The sequence below is a fragment of the Oncorhynchus kisutch genome, linkage group LG12, assembly GCF_002021735.2.
Source record: "Oncorhynchus kisutch isolate 150728-3 linkage group LG12, Okis_V2, whole genome shotgun sequence".
Taxonomy (NCBI): Eukaryota; Metazoa; Chordata; class Actinopteri; order Salmoniformes; family Salmonidae; genus Oncorhynchus; species Oncorhynchus kisutch.
In genome coordinates, this window is record NC_034185.2 from 43,805,916 (window position 1) to 43,832,509 (window position 26,594).

General features: G+C 43.3%; 1 protein-coding gene across 2 annotated transcripts in view; it reads right to left on the reverse strand.

The window, feature by feature from the left end:
* The window catches only part of acsl1a (acyl-CoA synthetase long chain family member 1a), a 53,791-nt gene extending 28,306 nt beyond the window's left edge, over positions 1–25,485 (reverse strand). For both annotated transcript variants that reach the window (XM_020497023.2, XM_020497021.2), the window contains exons 1-2: positions 25,381–25,485; positions 72–273 (exon numbers count right to left, since the gene is read on the reverse strand). In XM_020497023.2, the coding sequence (XP_020352612.1) occupies positions 72–266 (195 nt within the window). In that variant the 5' untranslated portion in view covers positions 267–273; positions 25,381–25,485. The remainder of the gene's footprint in view (positions 1–71; positions 274–25,380) is intronic.
* Positions 25,486–26,594: the final 1,109 nt, after the last annotated feature.

A 26,594-nucleotide genomic window follows, 5' to 3' on the forward strand; every position in this document is an offset into this window, starting at 1 on the left:
GAACATAAAAAAAAAGGGGCACACTGGGATTTGAACATAAAGAAATAGAAGTAACGAAAACGGTCCCTTACCGCCATGGCCACGGACTGCATGTTGAGGTCGCAGGGCGGCTTGAGGGCCTTGGGCCGCGTGGCGTACCAGTAGGTGGTGAGGGCGGCAAGGGCGCCCACACCCATCAGCATGTTGGTGGGCAGGCTGTGCATGTACTGGCGCACATCCTCCAACTCTGGGATCCGCAGCTGTCTCAGGAGCTCCTGGGCCTGCATCTTCTCTCTGTTGTAGAGAGAGAGAGGGAGAGAGAGAGAGAACAAACATTTAGTGTAACACATCTGTAGTATTTGAAAAGTTAAATTTCCATCTCCCCTAGCACCTTACTACCTCTATGTAAAGACATGAAAGAACTGCATAGGGGAAAGCAATAATCGCCAGAGGAGGCCTCGTGCCCGGTTCCAATCGCCTACCCTGCACACTGAGGACGGAGCACATTTGGGGTGACATGTTTTACTTCAAGGAGCTTTGGTTGAGGGTGGAGCTACATTTATTACCAACATAGTTTGTACCCATCTTATCCCCTTGGTTCTAGAAACATTATAGTAGATACTACTGAAATTGGTTGGTCCCATTACTCTCAAATGGCTTTCTTTCCTTTGTCTGCACTCACCTATAATAAGTAGATTGCTAAAAATCGACTTCCTTGATCGCATACAATCTTAGACCAGTGCAGCTGACGGAAATGAGGAAATCACTTCAGAACATTGAGACAGAGCTACACATTTCATGAAAAACGTAAACAAGATGGGAGAGAAAGGGTTTAGCACAACACCTCAAACTGATTTCAAGGGAGGAAAATAGTTCCTTTTTAAGTTTACCCCTTTTTCTCTCCAATTTCGTGGTAGCCAATCGGTAGTTACAATCTTGTCCGTCGCTGAAATTCCCGTACGGACTCGGGAGAGGTGAAGGTCGAGAGCAGTGGGTCCTCCGGAATACTACCCAGCCAAGCCGCACTGCTTCTTGACACAATGCCCACTTAATCCGGAAGCCAGCCACACCAATGTGTTGGAAACACCGTACACCTGGCGACAATGTCAGCGTGCATTGCACCCGATGCGCCACAGGAGTCGCTAGTGGGCAACGGGACAAGAACTTCCCTGCCGGCCAAACCCTCCCCTAACCCGGATGATGCTGGGCCAAATTGTGCGCCACCCCATGGGTCTCCCGGTCGCAGCAGGCTGTGACAGAGCCTGGACTTGAAGCAGGATCTCTAGTGGCACAGCTACAGTAGCACTGCAGTGCCTTAGACCACGTCGCCACCCGGGAGGCCTCATAGCTCCTTGTATTATATTCTATTATTTTCCCCATCACCATACACTTGACGTGCAAACATAATGAATGCCTTGGGGGAGGCAAACTGACACTCAAAACATTCCACAAACCAATCCTGAACACAGGTTTCCATCATGATATCAGAACACCCGCACATGGCACATCTCATTTTCTGTGGGGAAGTAAGACAGTGACATTTCCTGTTTGGAGTGCTTTGATAGTGAGCTCACTGGAATCCACTCTTCCCTGCACACAAGGCCAGAGCCCTGTATAAACACTTCCTTGAAGTCAGCATTAAATCTCATGATCCAGCACGGTTTAATTGATCCAAGCAAAGGGGGTGGATTGATAGTCCAGGGTGTAAGGCAACATGTGACTACTGTGTGGGTACTTTCTACAGCAGGTATTGTCAACACTAATCAGCAGCGGGCCGATTGTTTCTTGAGCGGCTGGTCGGGGTGCTGGAGCATAAAAATAAAATAATTTGTAGACTGCAAATTGACCACAAGAAGCCCAAACATTGAAATGTTTTAGTGAAATATATTATATCTAACGCATGGGAATACTTGGGAACATATTTCCTAAATAAAAATAGATTTCCTGGTGTTAAGTCTTATGTCCAACAATGAAAATACAAAGAAATATATACTTTTTTGAATAGTATTACCGTAAGGAAGAAAGAGGCATCTTATAGTACAAGGCCCTGAGGCTCTAGACACTCACTATCCACATGGAGACCAGTGTGACCGTCATAGGTTACAGTCTGTGAAGGAAAGTCACCTCACAACATGTTCAATGTCAACAGCTCTTCTGTCAATACAACGACATTCAGCCAAACTGAAAGTTGTATTACTAGTCTATTTTATTATTTTACCAGTAAGTTGACTGAGAACACATTCTCATTTACAGCAACGACCTGGGGAATAGTTACAGGGGAGAGGGATGAATGAGCCAATTGTAAGCTGTGGATGATTAGGTGGCCATGGTATGAAGGCCAGATTGGAAATTTAGCCAGGACACCGGGGTTAACACCCCTACTCTTACGATAAGTGTCATGGGAACTTTAGTGACCACAGAGAGTCAAGACATCCGTTTAACATCCCATCTGAAAGACAGCACCCTACACAGGGCAATGTCCCCAATCACTGCCCTGGGGAATTGGGACATTTTTTTAGACCAGAGGAAAGGGTGCTCCTACTGGCCCTCCAACACCACTTCCAGCAGCATCTGGTCTCCCATCTGGGGACTGACCATGACCAACCCTGTTTAGCTTCAGAAGAAAGACATTTTGAGTCAATACAACACCATGAACCAACACCTTTTAGCATTAAAACCGTGAAGGGTCTTTAAAAACTAAAGACTACACTTCTACTCTCATTTCCCTTCAATTGTGACAATAGTTTTTGGATGATCCCGTTTGTTCTTAAAAAGCACTTCTTTGCAGGGCAGAGGTTTGTTACCATTGGAAACTGCCCAGCAGTCTCAAAGGTGCTTCATCCTGTCTTGGCACAATTACAGAGATCAGCGTGAGAGGTAGAGAGAAACAGGAAAGAGTGAATATTCACCCTATGCCCTTTGCCCCTAGACTGCCTGCCACTATTGATGACTGAATGTTTAGTTAGACAGGGAGATGGCTCAATTTTGACTTCCAAGAACAGTGGCAGTCACATTTTAGCCTAAGAAAATATTAAAAAAATCAAATGAAATTCACATTATGACAATCATTGAAAAATAGCCACAAGAAAGAGAGACTAACTGCTCTGTATCAGTAGAGGTACCTTTACCTTGTATACCTGAAGTAGTAGCAATTGCTCCCAGAGGGGACTGAGCTACAGTAGACCTCTTAGTTGTGAAAACTATGAACAGGGCGACGCTCACTTTCAAAACAGCAGGCGCATGAGGCGCTGACCCTCTTCTGAGCCACTCATTGGAGCTCCGCACAAGGAGGCAGTCCTTGAAAAGCGTGTGCCGGTCTGGGTTAGGACCACAAATAGGGCTGTGACTGTCATGGACATTTTGAAGTGACCATCGTTATAAAAAATATTTATTAAATTAAATACATTGTCCTCTCATTCAATCTTGACTGCATGTGCTGCTGCTTCAGGGGTGGGGTATTGTCTAAGCAACCAAAGACTCAAATCAGAGAGTGTTCTGTGTTTACTTACTGGCAGCCCCCCGCACCTCTCTGACCGCCATAAAAAAAAGCCAGACCACAGTTTGCAACTGCACATGGGGACAAAGATTGTACTTTTTGGAGAAATGTCCTCTGGTCTGATTAAACAAAAATAGAACTGTTTGGCCATAATGACCATCGTTGTGTTTGGAAGAAAAAGCCCCGATCTCAATCCTATAGAACATTTGTGGGCAGAACTGAAAAAGCATGTGCGAGCAAGGAGCCCTACAAACCTGACTCCGTTACACCAGCGCTGTCAGGAGGAATGGGCCAAAATTCACCCAACTTATTGTGGGAAGCTTGTGGAAGGCTACCCAAAATGTTTGAGCCAAGTTAAACAATTTAAAGGCAATGCTATCAAATACTAATTGAATGTATTTAAACTTCTGACCGATAGGGAATGTGACGAAAGAAATAAAAGCTGAAATAAAAATCTCTTATCTTTGTTTCCATACCAACCATTCTTAAAATAAAAGGTCCTAACTGACCTTTTACGAGTATTAAAATGTCAGGAATGGTGAAAAACTGAGTTGAAATGTAGTTGGCAAAGGTCTAAGTAAACTCCGACTAATATAAATTCTAAAATGAATGTATTAAAACATTTATTTTCATGATGTCTTAATCCATTATTGTTGGTTACACGATTATAGAATTACCGTGCCAGCCCCAACCACAAAAGCCTGAATAGATCCCCATCATAGTGATTGAAGATTTAGTCCAGGATGCTAATGTTGCTAATGGAAGAGCCATCACATCTGAAACATGTTAATGAAGAAGAATCTAATCTCACGTAAACAGGCCATTCACGGGAATAGCTGGTAGCATGACGCACACACACTGCCAGGGAAATTAGAGATTATAACAAAGAGGTAGAGGGTAAATGTTGCAGTTTTTCCTGAACAACCTCTAGATATGAAAAACTGCTTTGGTCAAACAAAATGGTGGAATTATTAAGACTAGGGTAACTACCACCGCCGAATGCTCGCTATACTTAAAAACCATTGTCATTTCCCTCTCAGCCCCACTCTTATGTTTCCATACCAACCTGCCCAGTCTCCTAAGTGTGTGGTATGCGCATACAAGCGTCTGTATGCATGTATACCCCACACACATAAGGCGCATATGTGCGCGCCTCAGTCAGCTGGGGGGGGGGGGGGGGGACATGCCACAGGCATCACATGGCTTGGCTGAGACTCGTTTCCAGGCTAAAGGTAACCCTGCGCTGCTTCTCCCCCTCCAGCCAGCCCCTCCATAATTGGCCTGGGAGGATGATGGGCCAATGGCAGCACTCGCCCACCAGTCACCCCACTCAGCCAGAAAACTGAAGACATTGGAAAAAACTGAGGGGGGGGGGGGGGTTCACAATCCAGCTGGTCTGTTTGACCGCAGGACACACAGAATACAGCGCTGTCAACAGCTAAAAAGAAAGTGGTATGAGGTTCAGTCATTTCAGGGCAAGTCAAGTGCATGAGTCAGACGATCTAGGTTTATACAGCAACATTCTTGCAGATCCCCGGGATATGGCGTGTGATGTTAATAAAATATGGAGTGTAACTTACTAGCTACTTTTACTTACTAACATAGAAGAGTGGTTAACCTGAGCCATATTCAAAATATAAAATTGTAAAATTCAGGTTGTTAAAAATGGTAGGTTAATTGTTGGTGCCCTGCACAAGTTTTGAATACGCTGCAACAAAGTATTCACATACAGGATAACTGTAGGGGATTGACAAGAGAAGGATCAACTATACCGAACAAAAATATAAAAACGCAACATGTAAAGGTGTTAGTCCCATGTTTCATGAGCTGAATTAAAAGATCACAGAATTGTCCCATGTACAAAGCTTTTATTTTTCTCAAATTTACATCACTATTACTGAGCATCCTTTGCCAAAATAATCCATCCATCTCGCAGGTGCGGCATATCAAGATGCTGATTAAACAGCATAATCATTACACAGCACCTTGTGCTGGGGACAATAAGATGTGGCATTGTGTTGTGACAACTTCACAGATGTCTCAAATTGAGGGAATGTGCAATTGGCATGCTGACTGCAGGAATGTCCACCAGAGCTGATGCCAGAGAATTCAATGTTCATTTCTCTACCATAAGCCGCCTCCGTAATTGTTTTACCCCTTTTTTCGTCATAGCCAATTGGTAGTTAGTCTTGGCCATATGGGAGTTGTAGCGATGGGACTCGGGAAAGGTGAAGGTCGAGAGTTGTGTGTTCTCTGAAACACAACCCCGCCAAGCTGCACTGTTTGACGCTTAACCCGGAAGCCAGCCGCACCAATACTGTACACCTTGTAACCATGTCATCGTGCATGCGCCGGACCTCCTACAGGAGTCGCTAGAGCGTGATGTGACAAGGACATCCCGGCCGGCCAAACCATCCCTAACCCGGACGACACTGGGCCAATTATCCGTCGCCTCACAGTTCTCCCAATAACGGCTGGCTGCGACACAGCCCGGCCTCAAAAACCACGTGTAACCAAGCCAGCCTCTCCACATCCGGCTTCTTCACCTGTGGGATCATCAGAGACCAGCCACTCGGACAGCTGACAAACTGGGTTTTTACAAAATTTCTGCACAAAATGTCAGAAACCGTCTCAGGGAAGCTCATGTGAGTACTCATCGTCCTCACCAGGGTCTCGACCTGACTGTTACGACGCCGAAAAACAGACTTCGATGGCCACTGGCATGCTGGAGAAGTGTGCTCTTCACAGATAAATACCGGTTTCAACTGTACCTGGCAGATAGCATGTATGGCGTGAAGTGGAAAAGCAGTTTGCTGATGTCAACGTTGTGAACAAAGTGGCCCATGGTGGGGGAGGGGTTATGGTATGGGCAGGCATAAGCTACAGACAGTGACGAGATCCTGAGGCCCTTTGTCGTGCCATTCATCCACCACCATCACCTCATGTTTAAACAAGCCATGTCGCAAGAATCTGTACACAAATCCAGGAAGCTGAAAATGTCCCAGTTCTTCCATGTCCTGCATTGACGTGTACGACAGCATTTTCCAGTTCCTGCCAATATCCAGCAACAGTTTTTTTTTTACCTTTTTCACCCTGATTTTGTGATAGCAAATTGGTAGTTAGTCTTTTCCATAGGGGAGTTGCAGCGAAGGGACTCGGGGAAGACAAAAGGTCGATAGCCATGCGTCCTCTGAAACAACCCTGCCAAGCAGCACTGCTTCTTGACACACTGCTCGCTTAACCTGGATGCCAGCCACACCAATGTGACGGAGGAAACATTGCAGACAAAGTCAGCTTGCAGGCACACAACCCTCCACAAGGAGTAGCTAGAGTGCGATGGGATAAGGAAATCCTGGCCGGCCAAACCCTCCCCTAACCCAGACGACACTGGGCCAATTGTGTCGCCTCATGAACCTCCAGGTCACGGGCGGTTGTGACACAGCCTGGGATCGAACTCAGGTCTGTAGTGACGCCTCAAGCACTGCGATGCAGCGCCTTAGACCACTGCACCACTCGGGAGGCCCCAACATCCAGCAACTTCTCACAACCATTGAAGGAGTGGGACAACATTCCACAGGCCACAAGAAACAGCCTGATCAACTCTATGCGAAGGAGAGGTGTCACACTGCATGAGGCAAATGGTAGTCAACCAGTCAGTATCTGGGGTTTCTGATCCACACTTTTAAGTTCTGTGACAAACAGATGCATATCTGTACTCCTAGTGATGTGAAATCCATAGATCAGGGCCTAATGGATTTATTTCAATTGACTGATTTCCTGATACAAACTTTAAAAACTCTAAAATCTTTGAAACGGTTGCATTTATATTTTTGTTCAGTGTAGCTTAGTTTGGCTGTAGACAATGGCTTCCCCTTGTTATGGGGGGAAAGCTATGAGTTTGCTATAACGTACACAATTCAGAGAAAGCTCTTCCTAGAAAAACACGGGGCAGTGAAGCCAGATGACTTCACCAGTCCAGGTCTAAGATGATAGAATCAACCATATTTACATATCGATCTATGTATATATTTTTTTTTTAAGAAAAAAGAAAGCGTGACTTCCCATATCCGAAAAGGAGATTTAAGACATGAAATGGTAACATTTCCTATTTATTTTATTGGTTTTATTTCACCAGGTAGGCTAGTTGAGAACAAGTTCTCATTTGCAACTGCGACCTGGCAAACATACAGCGTAGCAATTCGACACATACAGAGTTACACATGGAATAAACAGTCAATAATACAGTAGAAAAAACAAAACATAAAGTCTATATACAGTGAGTGCAAATGAGGTAAGATAAGGGAGTTAAGGCAATAAATAGGCCATGGTGGCGAAGTAATTACAATATAGCAATTAAAACACTGGAATGGTAGATCGGCAGAAGATGAATGTGCAAGTAGAAATACTGGGGTGCAAAGGAGCAAAATAAATAAATAACAGTATGGTGATGAGGTAGGTAGATTGATGGGCTATTTACAGATGGACTGTGTACAGGTGCAGTGATCTTTGAGCTGCGCTGACAGCTGGTGCTTAAAGCTAGTGAGGGAGATGTGAGTCTCCAGCTTCAGAGATTTTTGCAATTTGTTCCAGTCATGGGCAGCAGAGAACTGGAAGGAAAGACGACCAAAGGAGGAATTGGGTTTGGGGGTGACCACAGATATACCTGCTGGAGCGTGTGCTACGAGAGGGTGCTGCTGTGGTGACCAGTGAGCAGAAATAAGGCGGGGCTTTACCAAGGAGAGACTTGTAGATAACCTGTAGCCAGTGGGTTTGGCGACGAGCATGAAGCAAGGGCCAACCAACGAGAGTGTACAGGTCGCAATGGTGGGTAGTGTATGGGGCTTTGGTGACAAAACAGATGGCACTGTGATAGACTGCATCCAGTTTGTTGAGTAGAGTGTTGGAGGCAATTTTATAGACGACATCACCGAAGTCGAGGATCGGTAGGATGGTCAGTTTTACGAGGGTATGTTTGGCAGCATGAGTGAAGGATTCTTTGTTGCGCTATAGGAAGCCGATTCTAGATGTAATTTTTGATTGAAGATGCTTAATGTGAGTCTGGAAGGAGAGTTTACAGTCTGACCAGACACCCAGGTATTTGTAGTTGTCCACGTATTAAGTCGGAGCCGTCCAGAGTAGTGATGCCGGACGGGCAAGCAGGTGCGGGCAGATTGAATAGCATGCATTTAGTTTTGCTTGTGTTTAAGAGCAGTTGGAGGCCACGGAAGGAGAGTTGTATGGCATTGAAGCTCGTCTGGAGGTTAGTTAACACAGTGTCCAAAGAGGGGCCAGAAGTATACAGAATGGTGTCGTCTGCGTGTTATTATATTTAAGTTTATGATTTGATAGAGCAGTGACAGCGGTGGTAGGCACCTGCAGGCTCGTAAGCATTCATTCAAACAGCACATTTGTGCGTTTTGCCAGCAGCTCTTCCCAATGCTTCAAGCATTGCACTGTTTATGACTTCAAGCCTATCAACTCCCAAGATTTGGTTGGTGTAACTGATGTGAAATGGCTAGCTAGTTAGCGGGGTGCGCGCTAATAGCGTTTCAAACACTCGCTCTGAGACTTGGAGTAGTTGTTCCCCTTGCTCTGCATGGGTAACGCTGCTTCGAGGGTGGCTGTTGTCGATGTTTTCCTTGTTTGATGCCAGGGAGGAGAGGAGAGGGACGGAAGCTATACTGTTACTGGCAATACTAAAGTGCCTATAAGAATATCCAATAGTCAAAGGTTAATGAAATACAAAATGGTATAGAGAGAGAAAGAGTCCTATAATAACTACAACCTAAAACTTCTTACCTGGGAACATTGAAGACTCATGTTAAAAGGAACCACCAGCTTTCATATGTTCTCCTGTTCCGAGCAAGGAACTGAAACGTTAGCTTTCTTACATGGCACATATTGCACTTTTACTTTCTTCTCCAACACTTTGTTTTTGCATTATTTAAACCAAATTGAACACATTTCATTATTTATTTGAGGCTAAATTGATTTTATTGATGTATTAAGTTAAGTGTTCATTCAGTATTGTAATTATTACAAATAAATAAATAAAAATAAGTGGATTAATCGGATTCAAAATCGGTATCGGCGTTGAAAAAAAATCATAATTGGTCAACCTCTATTTGAAACCCAGGTCTGAAAAGGCACGCAAACAATAACCTGAGTAGACTGGAGAGTCTAAGAGTGTTAGACTTCAAGGAAGTGAAAGCCCCAGAGATTGTCAGCTTGCAGACTAGGATCTGTATTAAGCACACTATCCCAAGTCCTGAAGCCAGGCTTTTAAACCTTTCCCACTCCTAGGCTTGTTCCAGATACAACCCCTAGCCCCTACCCACTCATAGGCCTGCTTCAGATACAATGCCTAGCCCATTCCCACTCCAAGGCCTGGTCCAGAAACATATCCTCTAAAGCTAAAATTATGGGAATTCTTTAGAAGACTAGGGATTTAAACTGCTATAGGTGTATGAAAGCAGCGTGCTAGCTCAGTTTCAATTGTTTACAGTTAGAAATGACCAGAGGGCTTACACTGTCACAATACCAGCAACTCTACTTCTAGATGTAGTGTATTCAGTGAAGTGGGACTTTCTGAACCTGGCAATTGACATACATCTAATTCAAATAGAGCTCACTTTGAGATAGAACATTCAGGAAGATGCAATTCTGTAACGTTGCACCCTCCTGAAAAGCCCCTCTTGTATCCACCTTGAATTCTCAGGACCAAAACCAACAGGCTTCCAGTCTCAGTGATGTGAAAACTCCCAATTGGAGGAAATCAGCAGCACCATCCCTGTAGCATATGTATTCTCTCCTGAATTAGCACAGTATGGATACTCTAGCTTAGTGCAACAACCTTTGGCATACAGAAAAAAAAAAACTCAACTGCCATGCACTATTCAGTTATTGAATAGGCTGTGTGTGTGCGCATGCATGTTGTGATTTGTTAAGCGCTGATGCCTCATTGATTGGGGCGGCAGGGTAGCCTAGTGGTTAGAGCGTTGGACTAGTAACCGGAAGGTTGCGAGTTCAAACCCCCGAGCTGACAAGATACACATCTGTCGTTCTGCCTGTTCATTGAAAATAAGAATTTGTTCTTAACTGACTTGCCTGGGTAAATAAAGATAAAATAAAAATTAATTTAAAAAATTGATCATTCAACAGCATTAGCTACAAATAGCCCTGGATGATGTTGTAGTAAAGGGGCAGGGGGATCATCATTCTATACATACAAAGTTAACATACGAGACACACGCGTTGGGGGAAGCATAATAGATGTATTTTACTGCAAGGATAGCAGGGAGGTCAATCCAGACTAGTGTGACTGAGGTGGCTAGTTGTGGACTGAGTGTAGGGGGGTGGGGAGGTGGAGGTAACTGCAAAGCGATCCATCCTTCTATAATTAGCCCCGCACGGACACAGCCTCATCTTTCACCCTAAATCCCCACTCCGCTTTGGACACAAAGGTGACTTTGGTGGGGAGAGAGGCATTCATGAGGACAGCAGGTGACCTGAGAGGAAATCAAATGTGCTGGGTCACGAACACACTGTACAGGGTCATAGAGAGATGGGACATTGGGGAGGGGTGAATGTGAGGGATGAATGTGAGGGAAGGTTGTCCGCACTGCAGGCATGGCTCGGTGACTGCAGCCTCCCGGTCAACAGGACCGAAAGACAGTCTGCTAAAATGGCTTCAAAACTAGCCATAGCCCGGTCCCAAATCTGTTTGTGCAGTCTTGCCAACTCCTATGGTCATTCTCATGCCTAACTGTAGCCATATAGCACAAACAAATGTGGGACCAGGCTTTCCTAACCTGCCAAGTTTCCATGAAGCTCCCACCAACACACTGCAGAGTGTAGAATCCCTTTATTTGCCAAGACCCATCACTCCCATTTACAAATAAAACCAGGGTCAGCACTTTTATTTGGAAATGACATTTACAGATTGCACCTAAGTATATGAGTCTGGGCTATGAATCCTAAAAACATGGTAGGGGACAATTTCAAAGTCATACTTGATAAAATCAGACCCAATTTTCACCTAGTTTAAATTTCAAACTGCATGTGCGTTTGTCAAAAAGCCATTCATAACCATGATCAAAAAGAGAAGAGCTCTGTACGCATCTCTACATGCAGCATCAAACAAAGCGCCAAACCTGCAGTCTTACCATTAAAATAAAATGCAGGCGTGCAAAGGTTTCCTAAATCCATGCGTCATGATTCGGTTCATACCTCAGCTCAAAAAGACTTAGTGTCACAGGATAAATTGTCATCCAGTGGTGAAGAACCATTAGGCCTAAACCCCAAATGTTATAATGCACATTCATACATATAAAAATATCAACGTTCGTTACAGCACTCCGATCCCAATGTGGCTATACATTATTATCATCATCATCATCATCTTTTATTTTAGGGACTATTGATTATCTTCGCAAACAATTTAAAATCACCACGCCTTCACACCGAAATGCTACAAAACAATTTGGACTAATATCCATTTAGCATCTAACTATCAATGGAAAGCATTAAATACCCGTAATCTCATCAGCTTTAGCTCATTTAGCCGTTTACAGAGACAGAGGTAAGCTCTAACTTTCCACTCAACGGAATGGGGCTTGTCAATGACGCGCTAATACCTTACAGCTCGACCCTGCCCGAGTGCCGATTTCCTGTTTGACCAGGCCGTGGTCAGAGCCTTGGTAGAAGTGTTGTGTAAATAAAGGCTCACTGACTTGCTGTGGCCTGAGGTCTTTGGCCGTTAGTAACCCCCGCCAAAAGACGAGCGGAGCAGGCGGGTCGCGGTGGAGAGGCAGTGCACCCTTGGCCCTGTTCCACAGAGTGGTGTGAGAAGGGAGGGAGGAAGAAAGAACAGGAGAGCTCCGTAATCTGAAGTGGAAAATGCTAGATTCTCATGTGAGAGACGCCGAACATTCGAGACGAAAGAGAGAGCGAGAGGACCAAGAGTTTCCACACCACATGCCTCCATTTCTAGATTCCCTTGAATGGTTTGGGATGAATGCGGTCATTGTACTTCAAAGCTGACAGGACAAGAATCCTCCGCATGATAATCACAAGTTTGTAAACTAGAGCAATTGGTCTGTGTGCACCGCAGCAAATTAAATCAAATGTTTTGTCACATGCGCCGAATACAACAGGTGTAGACCTTATAGTGAAAGGCTTACTTACAAGCCCTTACCCAACAAGGCAGTTCTAGAAAATACCTAAAAAAAGACATAAGAATAACAAATTATTAAAGAGCAGCAGTAAATAACAATAGCGGGGCTATATACAGGGGGAACCGGTACAGAGTCAATGTGCGGGGGGCACCGGTGTCAAGGTAATATGTGCATGTAGGTAGGGCTGGGCAATCTGGCCAAATTCTCATCACGATATAGGTCATTTCATATCCCAATAACGATACATATCACGATATTGCACATTCTGTAATATCAATGGATAAATAGTTTATATAAAATGACCACATGTAAAGGCCTACTTCTGATTACCTTTGAATTATACTCAACATATAAAAAAGGTACTTACTCATATTTGATTCTCTCCTTTTATTTAGAACCTTGGTGCAAATTTTAAATTAAACATAACAGAATATGAATGTATAGAAATCTGCAAAAATATAGGTCTAAAAATATCCTTGTGTGTAATATATATACACACACACACACACACACACACACACACTAGGGGAAAAAAAAGTATTTAGTCAGCCACCAATTGTGCAAGTTCTCCCACTTAAAAAGATGAGGCCTGTAATTTATCATAGGTACACTTCAACTATGACAGACTAAATAAGAAAAAAAAAAAGATTTTATTTGCAAATTATTTGGTCACCTACAAACCTGTAACACAGACCTGTAAGAGGCTCCTCTGTCCTCCACTCGTTACCTGTATTAATGGCACCTTTTTGAAGTTGTTATCAGTATAAAAAAGACTATGGCCAAGACCAAAGAGCAGTCAAAGGACACCAGAAACAAAGTTTTAGACCTGTACCAGGCTGGGAAGACTGCATCTACAATAGGTAAGCAGCTTGTTTTGAAGAAATCAACTGTGGGAGCAATTACTAGGAAATGGAAGACCTACAAGACCACTGATAATCTCCCTCGATCTGGGGCTCCACGCAAGATCTCACCCCGTGGGGTCAAAATGATCACAAGAACAGCGAGCAAAAATCCCAGAACCACACGGGGGGACCTAGTGAATGACCTGCAGAGAGCTGGAACCAAAGTAACAAAGCCTACCATCAGTAACACACTACGCCGCCAGGGACTCAAATCCTGTAGTGCCAGACGTGTCCCTCTGCTTAAGCCAGTACATGTCCAGGCCCGTCTGAGGTTTGCTAGAGAGCATTTGGATGATCCAGAAGAAGATTGGGAGAATGTCATATGTCATATGGTCAGATGAAACCAAATTTTTTGTAAAAACTCAACGTCGTGTTTGGAGGACAAAGAATGCGGAGTTGCATCCAAAGAAGATACCTACTGTGAAGCATGGGTGTATAAACATCATGCGTCGGGGTTGTTTTTCTGCAAAGGGACCAGGACGACTGATCCGTGTAAAGGACAGAATGAGTGGGGCCATGTATCATAAGATTTCAGAAAGGGCATTGAAGATGAAACATGGCTGGGTCTTTCAGCATGACAATGATACCAAACACACCGCCTGGGCATCGAAGGAGTGCCTTCGTAAGAATCATTTCAAGGTCCTGGAGTGGCCTAGCCAGTCTCCAGATCTCAACCCCATAGAAATTCTTTGGAGGGAGTTGAAAGTCTGCCTGAGGAATATTTAGCAGAGGACGGTTTTCTGGTCAGTGTCAGACCACGTCCATCGGACCGAAGTAGCCCCTCTTTTAGTTACAAGTTCCGTGTCGCCGTGATCTGTCACATTCACTCTCCTCCATGTTTGTTTGTGATGCAAATTCTTCCACACGGCACGTGGAAGAACCGAAAGTGTCGTCCAATTGACAAAAAATATTGCTGTAAAGTGTGATTTGCGACAACAAAATAAACGATAGAGCAAAATAGGATACCATAGACGTTTCATCATCACACGATATATATACAGTGCCTTGCGAAAGTATTCGGCCCACTTGAACTTTGCGACCTTTTGCCACATTTCAGGCTTCAAACATAAATTTATAAAACTGTATTTTTTTGTGAAGAATCAGCAAGTGGGACACAATCATGAAGTGGAACGACATTTATTGGATATTTCAAACTTTAACAAATCAAAAACTGAAAAATTGGGCGTGCAAAATTATTCAGCCCCTTTACTTTCAGTGCAGCAAACTCTCTCCAGAAGTTCAGTGAGGATCTCTGAATGATCCAATGTTGACCTAAATGACTAATGATGATAAATACAATCCACCTGTGTGTAATCAAGTCTCCGTATAAATGCACCTGCACTGTGATAGTCTCAGAGGTCCGTTAAAAGTGCAGAGAGCATCATGAAGAACAAGGAACACACCAGGCAGGTCCGAGATACTGTTGTGAAGAAGTTTAAAGCCGGATTTGGATATAAAAAAGATTTCACAAGCTTTAAACATCCCAAGGAGCACTGTGCAAGCGATAATATTGAAATGGAAGCAGTATCAGACCACTGCAAATCTACCAAGACCTGGCCGTCCCTCAACTTTCAGCTCATACAAGGAGAAGACTGATCAGAGATGCAGCCAAGAGGCCCATGATCACTCTGGATGAACTGCAGAGATCTACAGCTGAGGTGGGAGACTCTGTTGTCCTATGGACAATCAGTCGTATATTGCACAAATCTGGCCTTTATGGAAGAGTGGCAAGAAGAAAGACATTTCTTAAAGATATCCATAAAAAGTGTTGTTTAAAGTTTGCCACAAGCCACCTGGGAGACACACCAAACATGTGGAAGAAGGTGCTCTGGTCAGATGAAACCAAAATTGAACTTTTTGGCAACAATGCAAAACGTTATGTTTGGCGTAAAAGCAACACAGCTCATCACCCTGAACACACCATCCCCACTGTCAAACATGGTGGTGGCAGCATCATGGTTTGGGCCTGCTTTTCTTCAGCAGGGACAGGGAAGATGGTTAAAATTGATGGGAAGATGGATGGAGCCAAATACAGGACCATTCTGGAAGAAAACCTGATGGAGTCTGCAAAAGACCTGAGACTGGGACGGAGATTTGTCTTCCAACAAGACAATGATCCAAAACATAAAGAAAAATCTACAATGGAATGGTTAAAAAATAAACATATCCAGGTGTTAGAATGGCCAAGTCAAAGTCCAGACCTGAACCCAATCGAGAATCTGTGGAAAGAACTGAAAACTGCTGTTCACAAATGCTCTCCATCCAACCTCACTAAGCTCGAGATGTTTTGCAAGGAGGAATGGGAAAAAATGTCAGTCTCTCGATGTGCAAAACTGATAGAGACATACCCCAAGCGACTTACAGCTGTAATCGCAGCAAAAGGTGGCGCTACAAAGTATTAACTTAAGGGGGCTGAATAATTTTGCACGCCCAATTTTTCAGTTTTTGATTTGTTAAAAAAGTTTGAAATATCCAATAAATGTCGTTCCACTTCATGATTGTGTCCCACTTGTTGATTTTTCACAAAAAAATACAGTTTCTTTATGTTTGAAGCCTGAAATGTGGCAAAAGGTCGCAAAGTTCAAGGGGGCCGAATACTTTCGCAAGGCACTGTATATATTATATAGTCATATAGCCCAGCCCTACATATGCATAGACTATGCATAGATAATAACAGAGTAGCAGCAGCATTCCAGAGGTGGGGGGATGCAAATAGTCTGGATAGCCATTTGATGACTCTTGACGACTGTCGTGGCGTGCTTGGACCATGTTAGTTTGTTGGTGAAGTGGATGCCAAGGAACTCGAAGCGCTTATTCTGCTCCACAACAGCCCCGTCGATGAGAATGGGGGCATAATCGGTCTTCATTTTCCTGTAGTCCACAATCATCGTCTTTGTCTTGATCACGTTGAGGGAGAGTTTGTTGCCCTTGCACCACGCGGTCAAGTCTCTGAATTCCTCCCTATAGGCTGTCTCATCGTTGTTGGCGATCAGGCCTACCACTGTTGTCATCAGAAAACGTAATGATCGAGTTGGAGATGTGCCTGGCCGTGCAGTCATGAGTGAACAGGGAGTACAGGAGGGGGCTGAACACGCACCCCCTGAGGGGCCCCCATGCTGAGGATCAGCTTGGCGGATGTGTTGATACCTACCCTTACCACCTGGGGCCAGCCTGTCCAGGATCCAGTTGCAGAGGGAGGTGTTTAGTCCTGAGGTCCTTAGTTTAGTGATGAGCTTTGAGGGCACTATGGTGTTGGACGCTGGGCTGTAGTCAATGAATTAGCATTCTCACATAAGTGTTCCTTTTGTCCAGGTGTGAAACTGCAGTGTGGAGTGCAACACAGATTCATCTGTGGATCTGCTGGTGCAGTATGCAAATTGGAGGGGTTCTAGGGTTTCTAGGATAATGGAGTTGATGTGAGCCATGACCAGACTTTCAAAGCATTTCATAGCTACAGACGTGAGTGCTATGAGTTGGTAGTCATTTAGGCAGGTTACCTTCGTGTTCTTGGGCACTGGGACTATGGTGGTCTGCTTGAAACATGTTGGTATTACAGACGCAGACAGGGAAAGGATGAAAATGTCAGTGAAGACACTTGCCTAGTTGGCCAGTGCATGCTCAGAGTACACGTCCTGGTAATCTGTCTGACCCTGCGGTCTGAATGTTGACCTGTTTAAAGGTCTTCCTCACATTGGCTGTGGAGAGCGTGATCACACAGTCGTCCGGAACAGCTGATTCTCTCATGCATGTTTCCGTGTTACTTGCCTCGAAGCGAGCATAGAAGTTATTTAACTTATCTGGTAGGCTCGTGTCACCGGGCAGCTCTCGGCTCTGTTACCTTTTGTAGTCTAATAGTTTGCAGGCCCCGTCACATCCGATGAGTGTCGGAGCGGCAGCTCTACCCTTGAGCTCAGTGCGAATGTTGCCTGTAATCCATGGCTTCTGGTTGGGGTACGTACGGTCACAACGTCATCGATGCAATTATTGATAAAGCCAGTGACTGATGTGGTGTACTCCTCAGAAGAATTGAGGGAGAGCTTGGTGTGCATTTCTGTGTGTGAAGTAAAGGCGGTCTAGGATTTTTTTTCTCCCTCTGGTTGCATGTTTAACATGCTGATAGAAATTAGGTAAAACTGATTTAAGTTTTCCCTGCATTAAAGTCCCGGACACTAGGAGCGCCGCCTCTGGATGAGTGTTTCCCTGTTTTCTTATGGCGGTGTACAGCTCACAGCGTGCGGTTTTAGTACCAGCATCAGTCTGTGGTGGTTTGTAGACAGCTATGAAAAATACAGATGAAACTATCTACTTAGAGAATTGTGCTCTACAGCTTATGAGATACTCTACCTCAGGCGAGCAAAACCTCAAGACTTCCTTAGATATTGTGGACCAGCCGTTTACATAAATGCATAGGCCCCCGACCCGTGTCTTACCAGAGGCTGCTGTTCTGTCGAAAGAGTGTATAACCCGCCAGCTGTATGTTCTTAATATCATCGTTCAGCCAAGACTCTGTGAAACATAAGATATTACCGTTTTTTATGTCCGGTTGGTAGGATAAACATGCTTTCAGTTTGTCCCATTTTATTTTCCGGCGATTGAACGTTAGCTAGCAGGATGGAAGGCAAAGGCAGATAAGCCACTCATCGCCTGATTCGCACAAGGCACCCCGATCACTTTCCGCAAAATCTGCATTTCCTTCTTCAGCGAATAACAGGGATCTGGGCCTGGTGTCTGTATTATATCCTTCCCCTCCGACTCATTGAAGAACTCTTTGTCCAGTTTAAGGTGAGCCATCGCAGTTCTGATGTCCACAAGCTATTTTCGGTCATAAGAGACAGTAGCAGCAACACCATGTACAACGCAAAAAAAATATTTTAAAAAAATAGCATGGTTGGTTACGAGCCAACAAGACCAGTGTTACTGATGGGCAATTCCACGGTAGCGTCAATGCAACTTAAAATCTATGGCGAACATTTTTTTTTTATTGATTTAAAAGTAACGAACCATACAACTCTATGCACAAGGACTACTTAACAATTTAGACATTTTTACAAAAACACATTTACTGGAAGTACTGTGCAGGTACAAAGTTTGGTAAAGAATTTCAGTAAAATCCCCTTTAGGTGACCACGTTTTCCATAAACGCTTAAATATCTGCTCTGAATTAATAATAAAAAATGTCTGCAGAAAGAATCAGGTGTCAGCTATGACATGACACCTGGAGTTTAAAAAAAATATGTCCACGGACATCCGGTGTCAGTCAGTGTTCGTTTGGGTGAGGATGCTGGTTAAATGGAAAGAGGGTCACGAAACTGTCGGTCTCAAAGTAACTGACCATTTTAATTAACAAACACGTTTAGCATCTCCTAGCTTCCACATAATGCGCTCTATTCTGTGTTGAGCAATTAAAAAAGAAACAGGTCCTCCTATATACTTCATTTAGAGTTATTTATGACACTTCAGTTGTGATACAAGCATTAGGCTATACTTTTAGATTTGTAATACTTTCTAAAGTCTGCATTATGCAACTAAGGATGACTTGAAGAAAAAAAAAGTAATGAGCTCTTCTTCTTGCGCAGGCTACACACACTTCAGTCTCTCATTCACAATTTGACAAGCACTTGATAATTCTCACCCCTTAATTTAATCTAGTCTTTACATAGAGCCTATGGATGGAACCATTTATTTAGAATGGCCTACAAAAAACAAACAAAAAAAGTAATCCATAGCCTGTACTCAAATAGCAAATGAGGTTGTTATTAATATGCAAGCATAGGCAGTGCATCCATAAGGCTAGGGGAAGCTTTTCCTAAAGTAAATTGAATTAAAATTATATAGCCTACTCTCGTCTATACAAAATTAAAATAGGCTACTAAAGCATGATTTGGCCACAGAAAATCATTTGATTGTAAATCGTATTGCATAGTCGGAAGGAAATGCAGCAGACATAATTGGGGAAGGTTTTTGTTAAATTGCGACTGTCTGAAAAGTAGGAGGCGCCAAGCCAGGCATATGGCAATATTTCAAAATACAAATTTCAGGAAAACATGGTAAAATTAAATGCTGTAAAGAGAAGATAATGAGACAACTCATCTGTCTTTTAGTTATCAAAACTCTCAATTTAACTGAGCGAACAACAGTATAGCCCATCTTATTGGCACCAACGGAGAGCATCGGCAATATCCCAGGTGAGTGCGCACATTCACTATTTATCATCATTGTTGGGTCAGTGGTACTTATTTTTTTATTATTTCCTCCTCCAATTTAGATGGACATCATATACTATGGCTCTCCCTTTCTTGTAGGCCTATTATATGGACAATGTAGTTTTTATTGAGCCATTTGTCAGTTTCAGCAGAGTAGGCTACCCTGTAATTTGTCATTTAAAAAAAAGATTCTGCTAGTGTCTCCAGTCATATAAAGTGTAGTAGAATTGCATGAAATGTCTTTTTATAAAGAAAAGCCATATTTTTCCCGATGCAAAGAAATAAGCCATGCAAAAAAAGCCAGGCTTTTTGGTATCTTTTAGCGGTCATTGTAATGGCTCAGTTTTCACATGCGTTTGTGCAATGACTGGGTTTATAAGAAGATGTTTCACTAGGCTGTGTTCTCTAACGGTGTTCCAGGGAACCTAGGACTATAGGCTACATGGAGTTATTTGGCCTGTTTAGTTAGATACCAACCTTACCAAAACATATAGGCCTATGTGCTAGGCTACATGTGTGTGCCTATGATTTGAAAAAGTTGCCTTACTGCACATGCTGGGCATCATTCACAAGTGATAAGAATAGAAAACGTGATAAAAAGAATCGTCCCTTTTCGGGACCGTCTTTCAAATAATTCGTAAAAATCCTAATAACTTCACAGATCTCCAATGTAAAGGTGTAAAGGGTTTAAACACTGTTTCCCATGCATGTTCAATGAACCATAAACAATTAATGAACATGCAGCTATGGGAACGGTCTTTAAGACACTAACTACTTACAGACGGTAGGCGATTAAGGTCACAGTGATGAAAACTTAGGACACTAAAGAGGCCTTCCTACTGACTACGAAAAAAAAACAAGAGAGATGCCCAGGGTCCCTGCTCATCTGCGGGAACATGCATTAGACATGCTGCAAGGAGGCATGAAGACTGCAGATGTGGCTAGGGCAATACATTGCCATGTCCGTACTGTGAAACGCCTAAGACTGCGCTACAGGGAGACAGGACGGACAGCTGATCATCCTCGAAGTGGCAGACCACGTGTAACAACACCTGCAGAGGATCAGTACATCCGAACATCACACCTACGGGACAGGTACAGAATGGCAACAACAACTGCCCGAGTTACACCAGGAATGCACAATCCCTCCATCAGTGCTCAGACTGTCTGAAATTGGCTGAGAGATGCTGGACTGAGGGCTTGTAGGCCTGTTATCTGGTGAGGACCTGCCTTACATCACCGGCAACGTCGTCGCCTATGGGCACAAACCCACCGTCGCTGGACCAGACAGGACTGGCAAAGTGTGCTCTTCACTGACGAGTTACGGTTTTGTCTCACCAGGGGTGATGGTCGGATTCATGTTTATCGTCGAAGGAATGAGCGTTACACCGAGGCCTGCAGTCTGGAGCAGGATCGATTTGGAGGTGGAGGGTCCATCATGTTCTGGGGCGGTGTGTCACAGCATCATCGGACTGAGCTTGTCGTCATTACAGGCAATCTCAATGCTGTGCGTTACAGGGAAGACATCCTCCTCCCTCATGTGGTACGCTTCCTGCAGGCTCATCCTGACAGGACCTTCCAGCATGACAATGCCACCAACTTTTCTGCTTGTTCTGTGCGTGATTTTCTGCAAGACAGGAATGTCGGTGTTCTGCAATGACCCGGTCTCAATCCCATTTAGCACGTCTGGGACCTGTTGGAACAGAGGGTGAGTGCTAGGGCCATTCCCCCCCAGAAATGTCCAGGAACTTGCAGGTGCCTTGGTGGAAGAGTGGGGTAACATCTCACAGCAAGAACTAGCAAATCTGGTGCAGCCCATGAGTAGGAGATGCACTGCAGTACTTAATGCAGCTGGTGGCCACACCAGATACTGACTGTTACTTTTGATTTTGACCCCCCCTTTGTTCAGGGACACATTACTCCATTTCTGTTTGTCACACATCTGTGGAACTTGTTCAGTTTGTGTCTCAGTTGTTGAATCTTGTTATGATCATACAAATATTTACACTTGTTAACTTTTCTGAAAATAAACAGTTGACAATGAGGACATTTCTTTTTTGCTGAGTTTATCCATCTCAATTTAAGTCCACAAAGGGATGTAGCAATTGTAGATTTAAAGTGTGTCATGTCTAACTTTAGACAGCTAACTGCAGTTAGATTCAAGATTAAGCAACAACTAGGCCTAAACTTCCTGAGGATTTCCACCTTTGATTAATAAAAAAATAGACACATTGTGGTCCATCTCCTATTTCAGGCATAATTATTTTTTTTTTTAAACACTGCTCAACAAAAATAAAGGGAACACTAAAATAACACATCCTAGATCTGAATGAATGAATGAAATATTCTTATGAAATACTTTTTTCCTTTACATAGTTGAATGTGCTGACAACAAAATGACACAAATTATCAATGGAAATCAAATTTATCAACCCATGGAGGTCTGGATTTGGAGTCACACTCAAAATCAAAATGGAAAACCACACTACAGGCTGATTCAACTTTGATGTAATGTCCTTAAAACTAGTCAAAATGAGGCTCAGTAGTGTGTGTGGCCTCCACGTGCCTGTATGACCACCCTACAACTCTTGGACAGTCTGTGGTGCAACGTGGCATTGGTGGATGGAGCGAGACATGTCCCAGATGTGCTCAATTGGATTCAATTGGGGCGGGCCAGTCCATAGCATCAATGCCTTCCTTTTGCAGGAACTGCTGACACACTCCAGCCACATGAGGTCTTGCATTGTCTTGCAGTAGGAGGAACCCAGGGCCAACAACACCAGCATATGGTCTCACAAGGGGTCTGAGGATCTCATCTCGGTACCTAATGGCAGTCAGGCTACCTCTGGCGAGCACATGGAGGGCTGTGGGGCCCCACCAAAGAAATGCCACTCCACACCATGACTGACCCACTGCCAAACCGGTCATGCTGGAGGATGTTGCAGGCAGCAGACTGTCACATGTGCTCAGTGTGAACCTGCTTTCATCTGTGAAGAGCACAGGGTGCCAGTGGCGAATTTGCCAATCTTGGTGTTCTCTGGCAAATGCCAAACGTCCTGCACGGTGTTGGGCTGTAAGCACAACCCCCACCTGTGGACGTCGGACCCTCATACTCCCCTCATGGAGTCTGTTTCTGACCGTTTGAGCAGACATGTACATTTGTGGCCTGCTGGAGGTCATTTTGCAGGGCTCTGGCAGTGCTCCTCCTTGCACAAAGGCGGAGATAGCGGTCCTGCTGCTGGGTTGTTTGCCCTCCTACGGCCTCTTCCACGTCTCCTGATGTACTGGCCTGTCTCCTGGTAGCGCCTCCATGCTCTGGACACTACGCTGACAGACACAGCAAACCGTCTTGCCACATCTCGCATTGATGTGCCATCCTGGATGAGCTGCACTACCTGAGCCACTTGTGTGGGTTGTAGACTCCGTCTCATGCTACCACTAGAGTGAAAGCACCTCCAGCATTCAAAAGTGACCAAAACATCAGCCAGGAAGCATAGGAACTGAGAAGTGGTCTGTGGTCCCCACCTGCAGAACCACTCCTTTATTGGGGGTCTTGCTAAATGCCTATAATTTCCACCTGTTGTCTATTCCATTTGCACAACAGCATGTGAAATTTATTGTCAATCAGTTTTGCTTCCTAAGTGGACAGTTTGATTTCACAGAAGCGTGATTGACTTGGAGTTACATTGTGTTGTTTAAGTGTTCCCTTTATTTTTTTGAGCAGTGTACATGTTTCCGGATCCATTTTGTGGCACATTTGGAGAGAGATAACATCTGTAACATACAAATACGAACCAGACATCGTAGCAGAATCCCTTTGTAATATATCGTAAAAGGCGTGAGAAGATCTTCTGTAGAAGTTACCACATGGTTGTCAGTCAACACATCACTTCATATCTGAATTCAAAGAGGCATGAATGCATGCTACTACTGACAACTTTTTTTTTTTATTATGCAGACTACTCCAGATTTCCAGGAACACACTATCCCTGGGGGTTGTAGTCAACTCTCAATAGGAGAATTTCACCTTTCACCTAAAGAAAGGAACAGCGGTACTGTAATACTGACAAAATACTATCCCCTTTGTAGTATATGAACAATGCTACGCCAGATGATAACCCCATGGCAGACCAATCCAGTGGAGAAAAAAAATGGTTTGCATCTCAAGAATATTGTCAACAAGAGAGCCGGTTAAAAGCAGCGCACTCAGACAGTGAATCAAGGCAACATTCCACATAATTCCTCCAATGTGGTTGTCTGCTGTACCACAACGAGCCAGGTATTGGCCTAGCTTATGACGTCAAATGTTCAGGTGTTCTACCAAACCAAGTTTCAATGGCACCTGTCAATATTTGAACTTGGGCCTAATAAGTAGGCTACATCCATTGGTAGCAAGTGTATGCCTTTGAAATTGCTGTGAACTTGAAGCCACCCTGGACTGGCCTAGGCAGGGCAGGGTTAGGAAAGTGTGCATTACAGCTTTCTGGCAAAAAACATTGAGGACTTAGTAACACCAACAGGTCTAAATCTTGCCACCTGTACTAAGCTTAAAAATGCTTAGGAATGAACTGTTTATAGAAAGAAAAAATTAATCTTCATTTGAAAAGGTCACTAAGACTGAAACCCTGAGTAGGCTAATGCAGCATTAATAGGCTTTGAGCTACTATTTGAAAATAAATTGCTACATTGCAATTTCAACAGAACCTTGCACGATCACTTAAATCGGTATCCCAATTTCCCTTTAAAATGAAACATGATAAAGAAAGTTACTGTTAATTTCAAAATCAAAAGTATTTCAATTGTTTTCTCTATGCATCGGAGTAGCCTATCGCTTTTGCTTTACTAGTGGAAATATTGTATTTTATGTTGCTGGTTTAAATAAATGGTTTTAAAAAGTAAATCAATTGACCTATGAATATTTTTCGAGATTCCCTTATAGTAACTCAGCACTGTCGAAGCAAATGACAAGGCGGGGATGCCACAACACGAGTTTGACAATGGATACATTGTCTCCTTTTAAACTTCTATTACAATATTAGCGAATTAACTAACAATGGCGTCATTCGGGCTCCTTTCACAAGTTCTAAAAGCGCGCATCACGATAATAAACGTTGAGTGTCTCACGTATCTTCTTTCAGTTCACAACTCATACGACCTTTTTACTCAAGCTCTTCCACTAGACTGCCTTGAAAATGTCGTCTTTAGTTTGCGGTCGCAAGAAGTTGATATATAGTTTAGAGGAAGAAAAAGTTATACAGCAGATAGCTATTTTTATGACTACGTGTTGATTCACCGAGCATGCTACGAAATAGGAAACGCCTGTAAAATATAAATATTGTTTTTGTATAGGCCTACGTCTTAAAATGCGTAGTCTATCCAGCCAGCGATGTGCACGTAATCTGTATTGACAATATGATGGATATTATCTACATTTAAAACGAATGAATCCACCATCAGACATCTAACGTAACGCCTTTTGAAAACTGAGCGACTTGTTTTTTTAATGACCCAGTTATTGCGCAAACAAACACACAATGCAGTTCTTATTTTTACATAGTTATTGAGCACAAACTTGGAATAATATAATTGAACAGGCCAAGCATAAAGTTAAACATCCAACAAACCTGTGTCAGGCAGCCTCCTAGGCGTGAACCATTCACAATCTTTAAAGAGGATGTAGCGCTCAACAGTGGATCTCACTTGTAAAGCAGCTGCTTGGCCAATCAGTGATGCTGTCTAATATTTTCCCCATACAATTTTCAAAGGCGTGTTTTCATTGGACAATTTTTATTGAACGTTTACGTACGCGTCCATCTTTTTGCACATTCCATCACACTTTATTTACGTCACATTATTCAAATTTGCTCAAACAACTTGTATTTGTTTTTTAAAGATGCTTCGGAAGCAAGTTTGTTCAGACAAGTTCAATTTAGTTCCAAATTCAATTTCAATACAATCTTTATCAGAACAATTCATGTAGCCTACGATTTTATTACATTTTTGTTGTTGTTTTTGACAACACAGTTTTGCCACATTATCAGACATCCATTAATTAGGCCTACCCTTTTTCTCATAGGACAAACAATGATATTCCACCAGGCTAAAGGACATTATAGCCTACAGTATGTAAAGGACATTGTATGGAGCCAACTGCTCAATTGCTTATGCTGTCTAGCCTAACTTAACTTCATCCAACCAACTAATATTAAGATTGTCAGTCAACAGTCAAGTTACTCACACACTGTATTCTGTGATCTGATGGTGACAACTAACATTTACAGGATGAATTTATGCTTTAATGTCACTTTAAAATCCGTTTTAAAAAATCCCTTTAGCCTTGTGCCCTAAACCTGTGCTTCTATTGTGCCAAAAAGCTCCCTGAAAAGAATTGAAAGTTTGATCACATATTGACAAACCAACATATACATCATCAAACACATTCAATCCCATTTGATAAATGGCAAAAAGGAACACAAACTTGTTCTTGTTCTTGACCGGCCATCAGTGTCCAGATCTCCAATTCAATAGAGCAATTGTGGTGTGTCGACTCATGGAAGCAAGCATTCAACAAAAGAGCACAGAGAAATCTGAGGGAGCTGGTGACATTCCCTAGGATTGGTCAACAACAGCAGGTGCCTCAACCAAGCCAGTGGCTGATCCCAATGATGGGGAATGAATGTAAAGTAAAAAAACGTACTATTGTCCAAATACGTACATTTAAAAAAATGTGTGTACAATCTGTGTACAACACTGTTTGTCTGAGAAAAGGATGTTCCATGTCCACCTGTTTTATGAAATAATATAGTGATAATAATAATAATATATGCCTTTTAGCAGT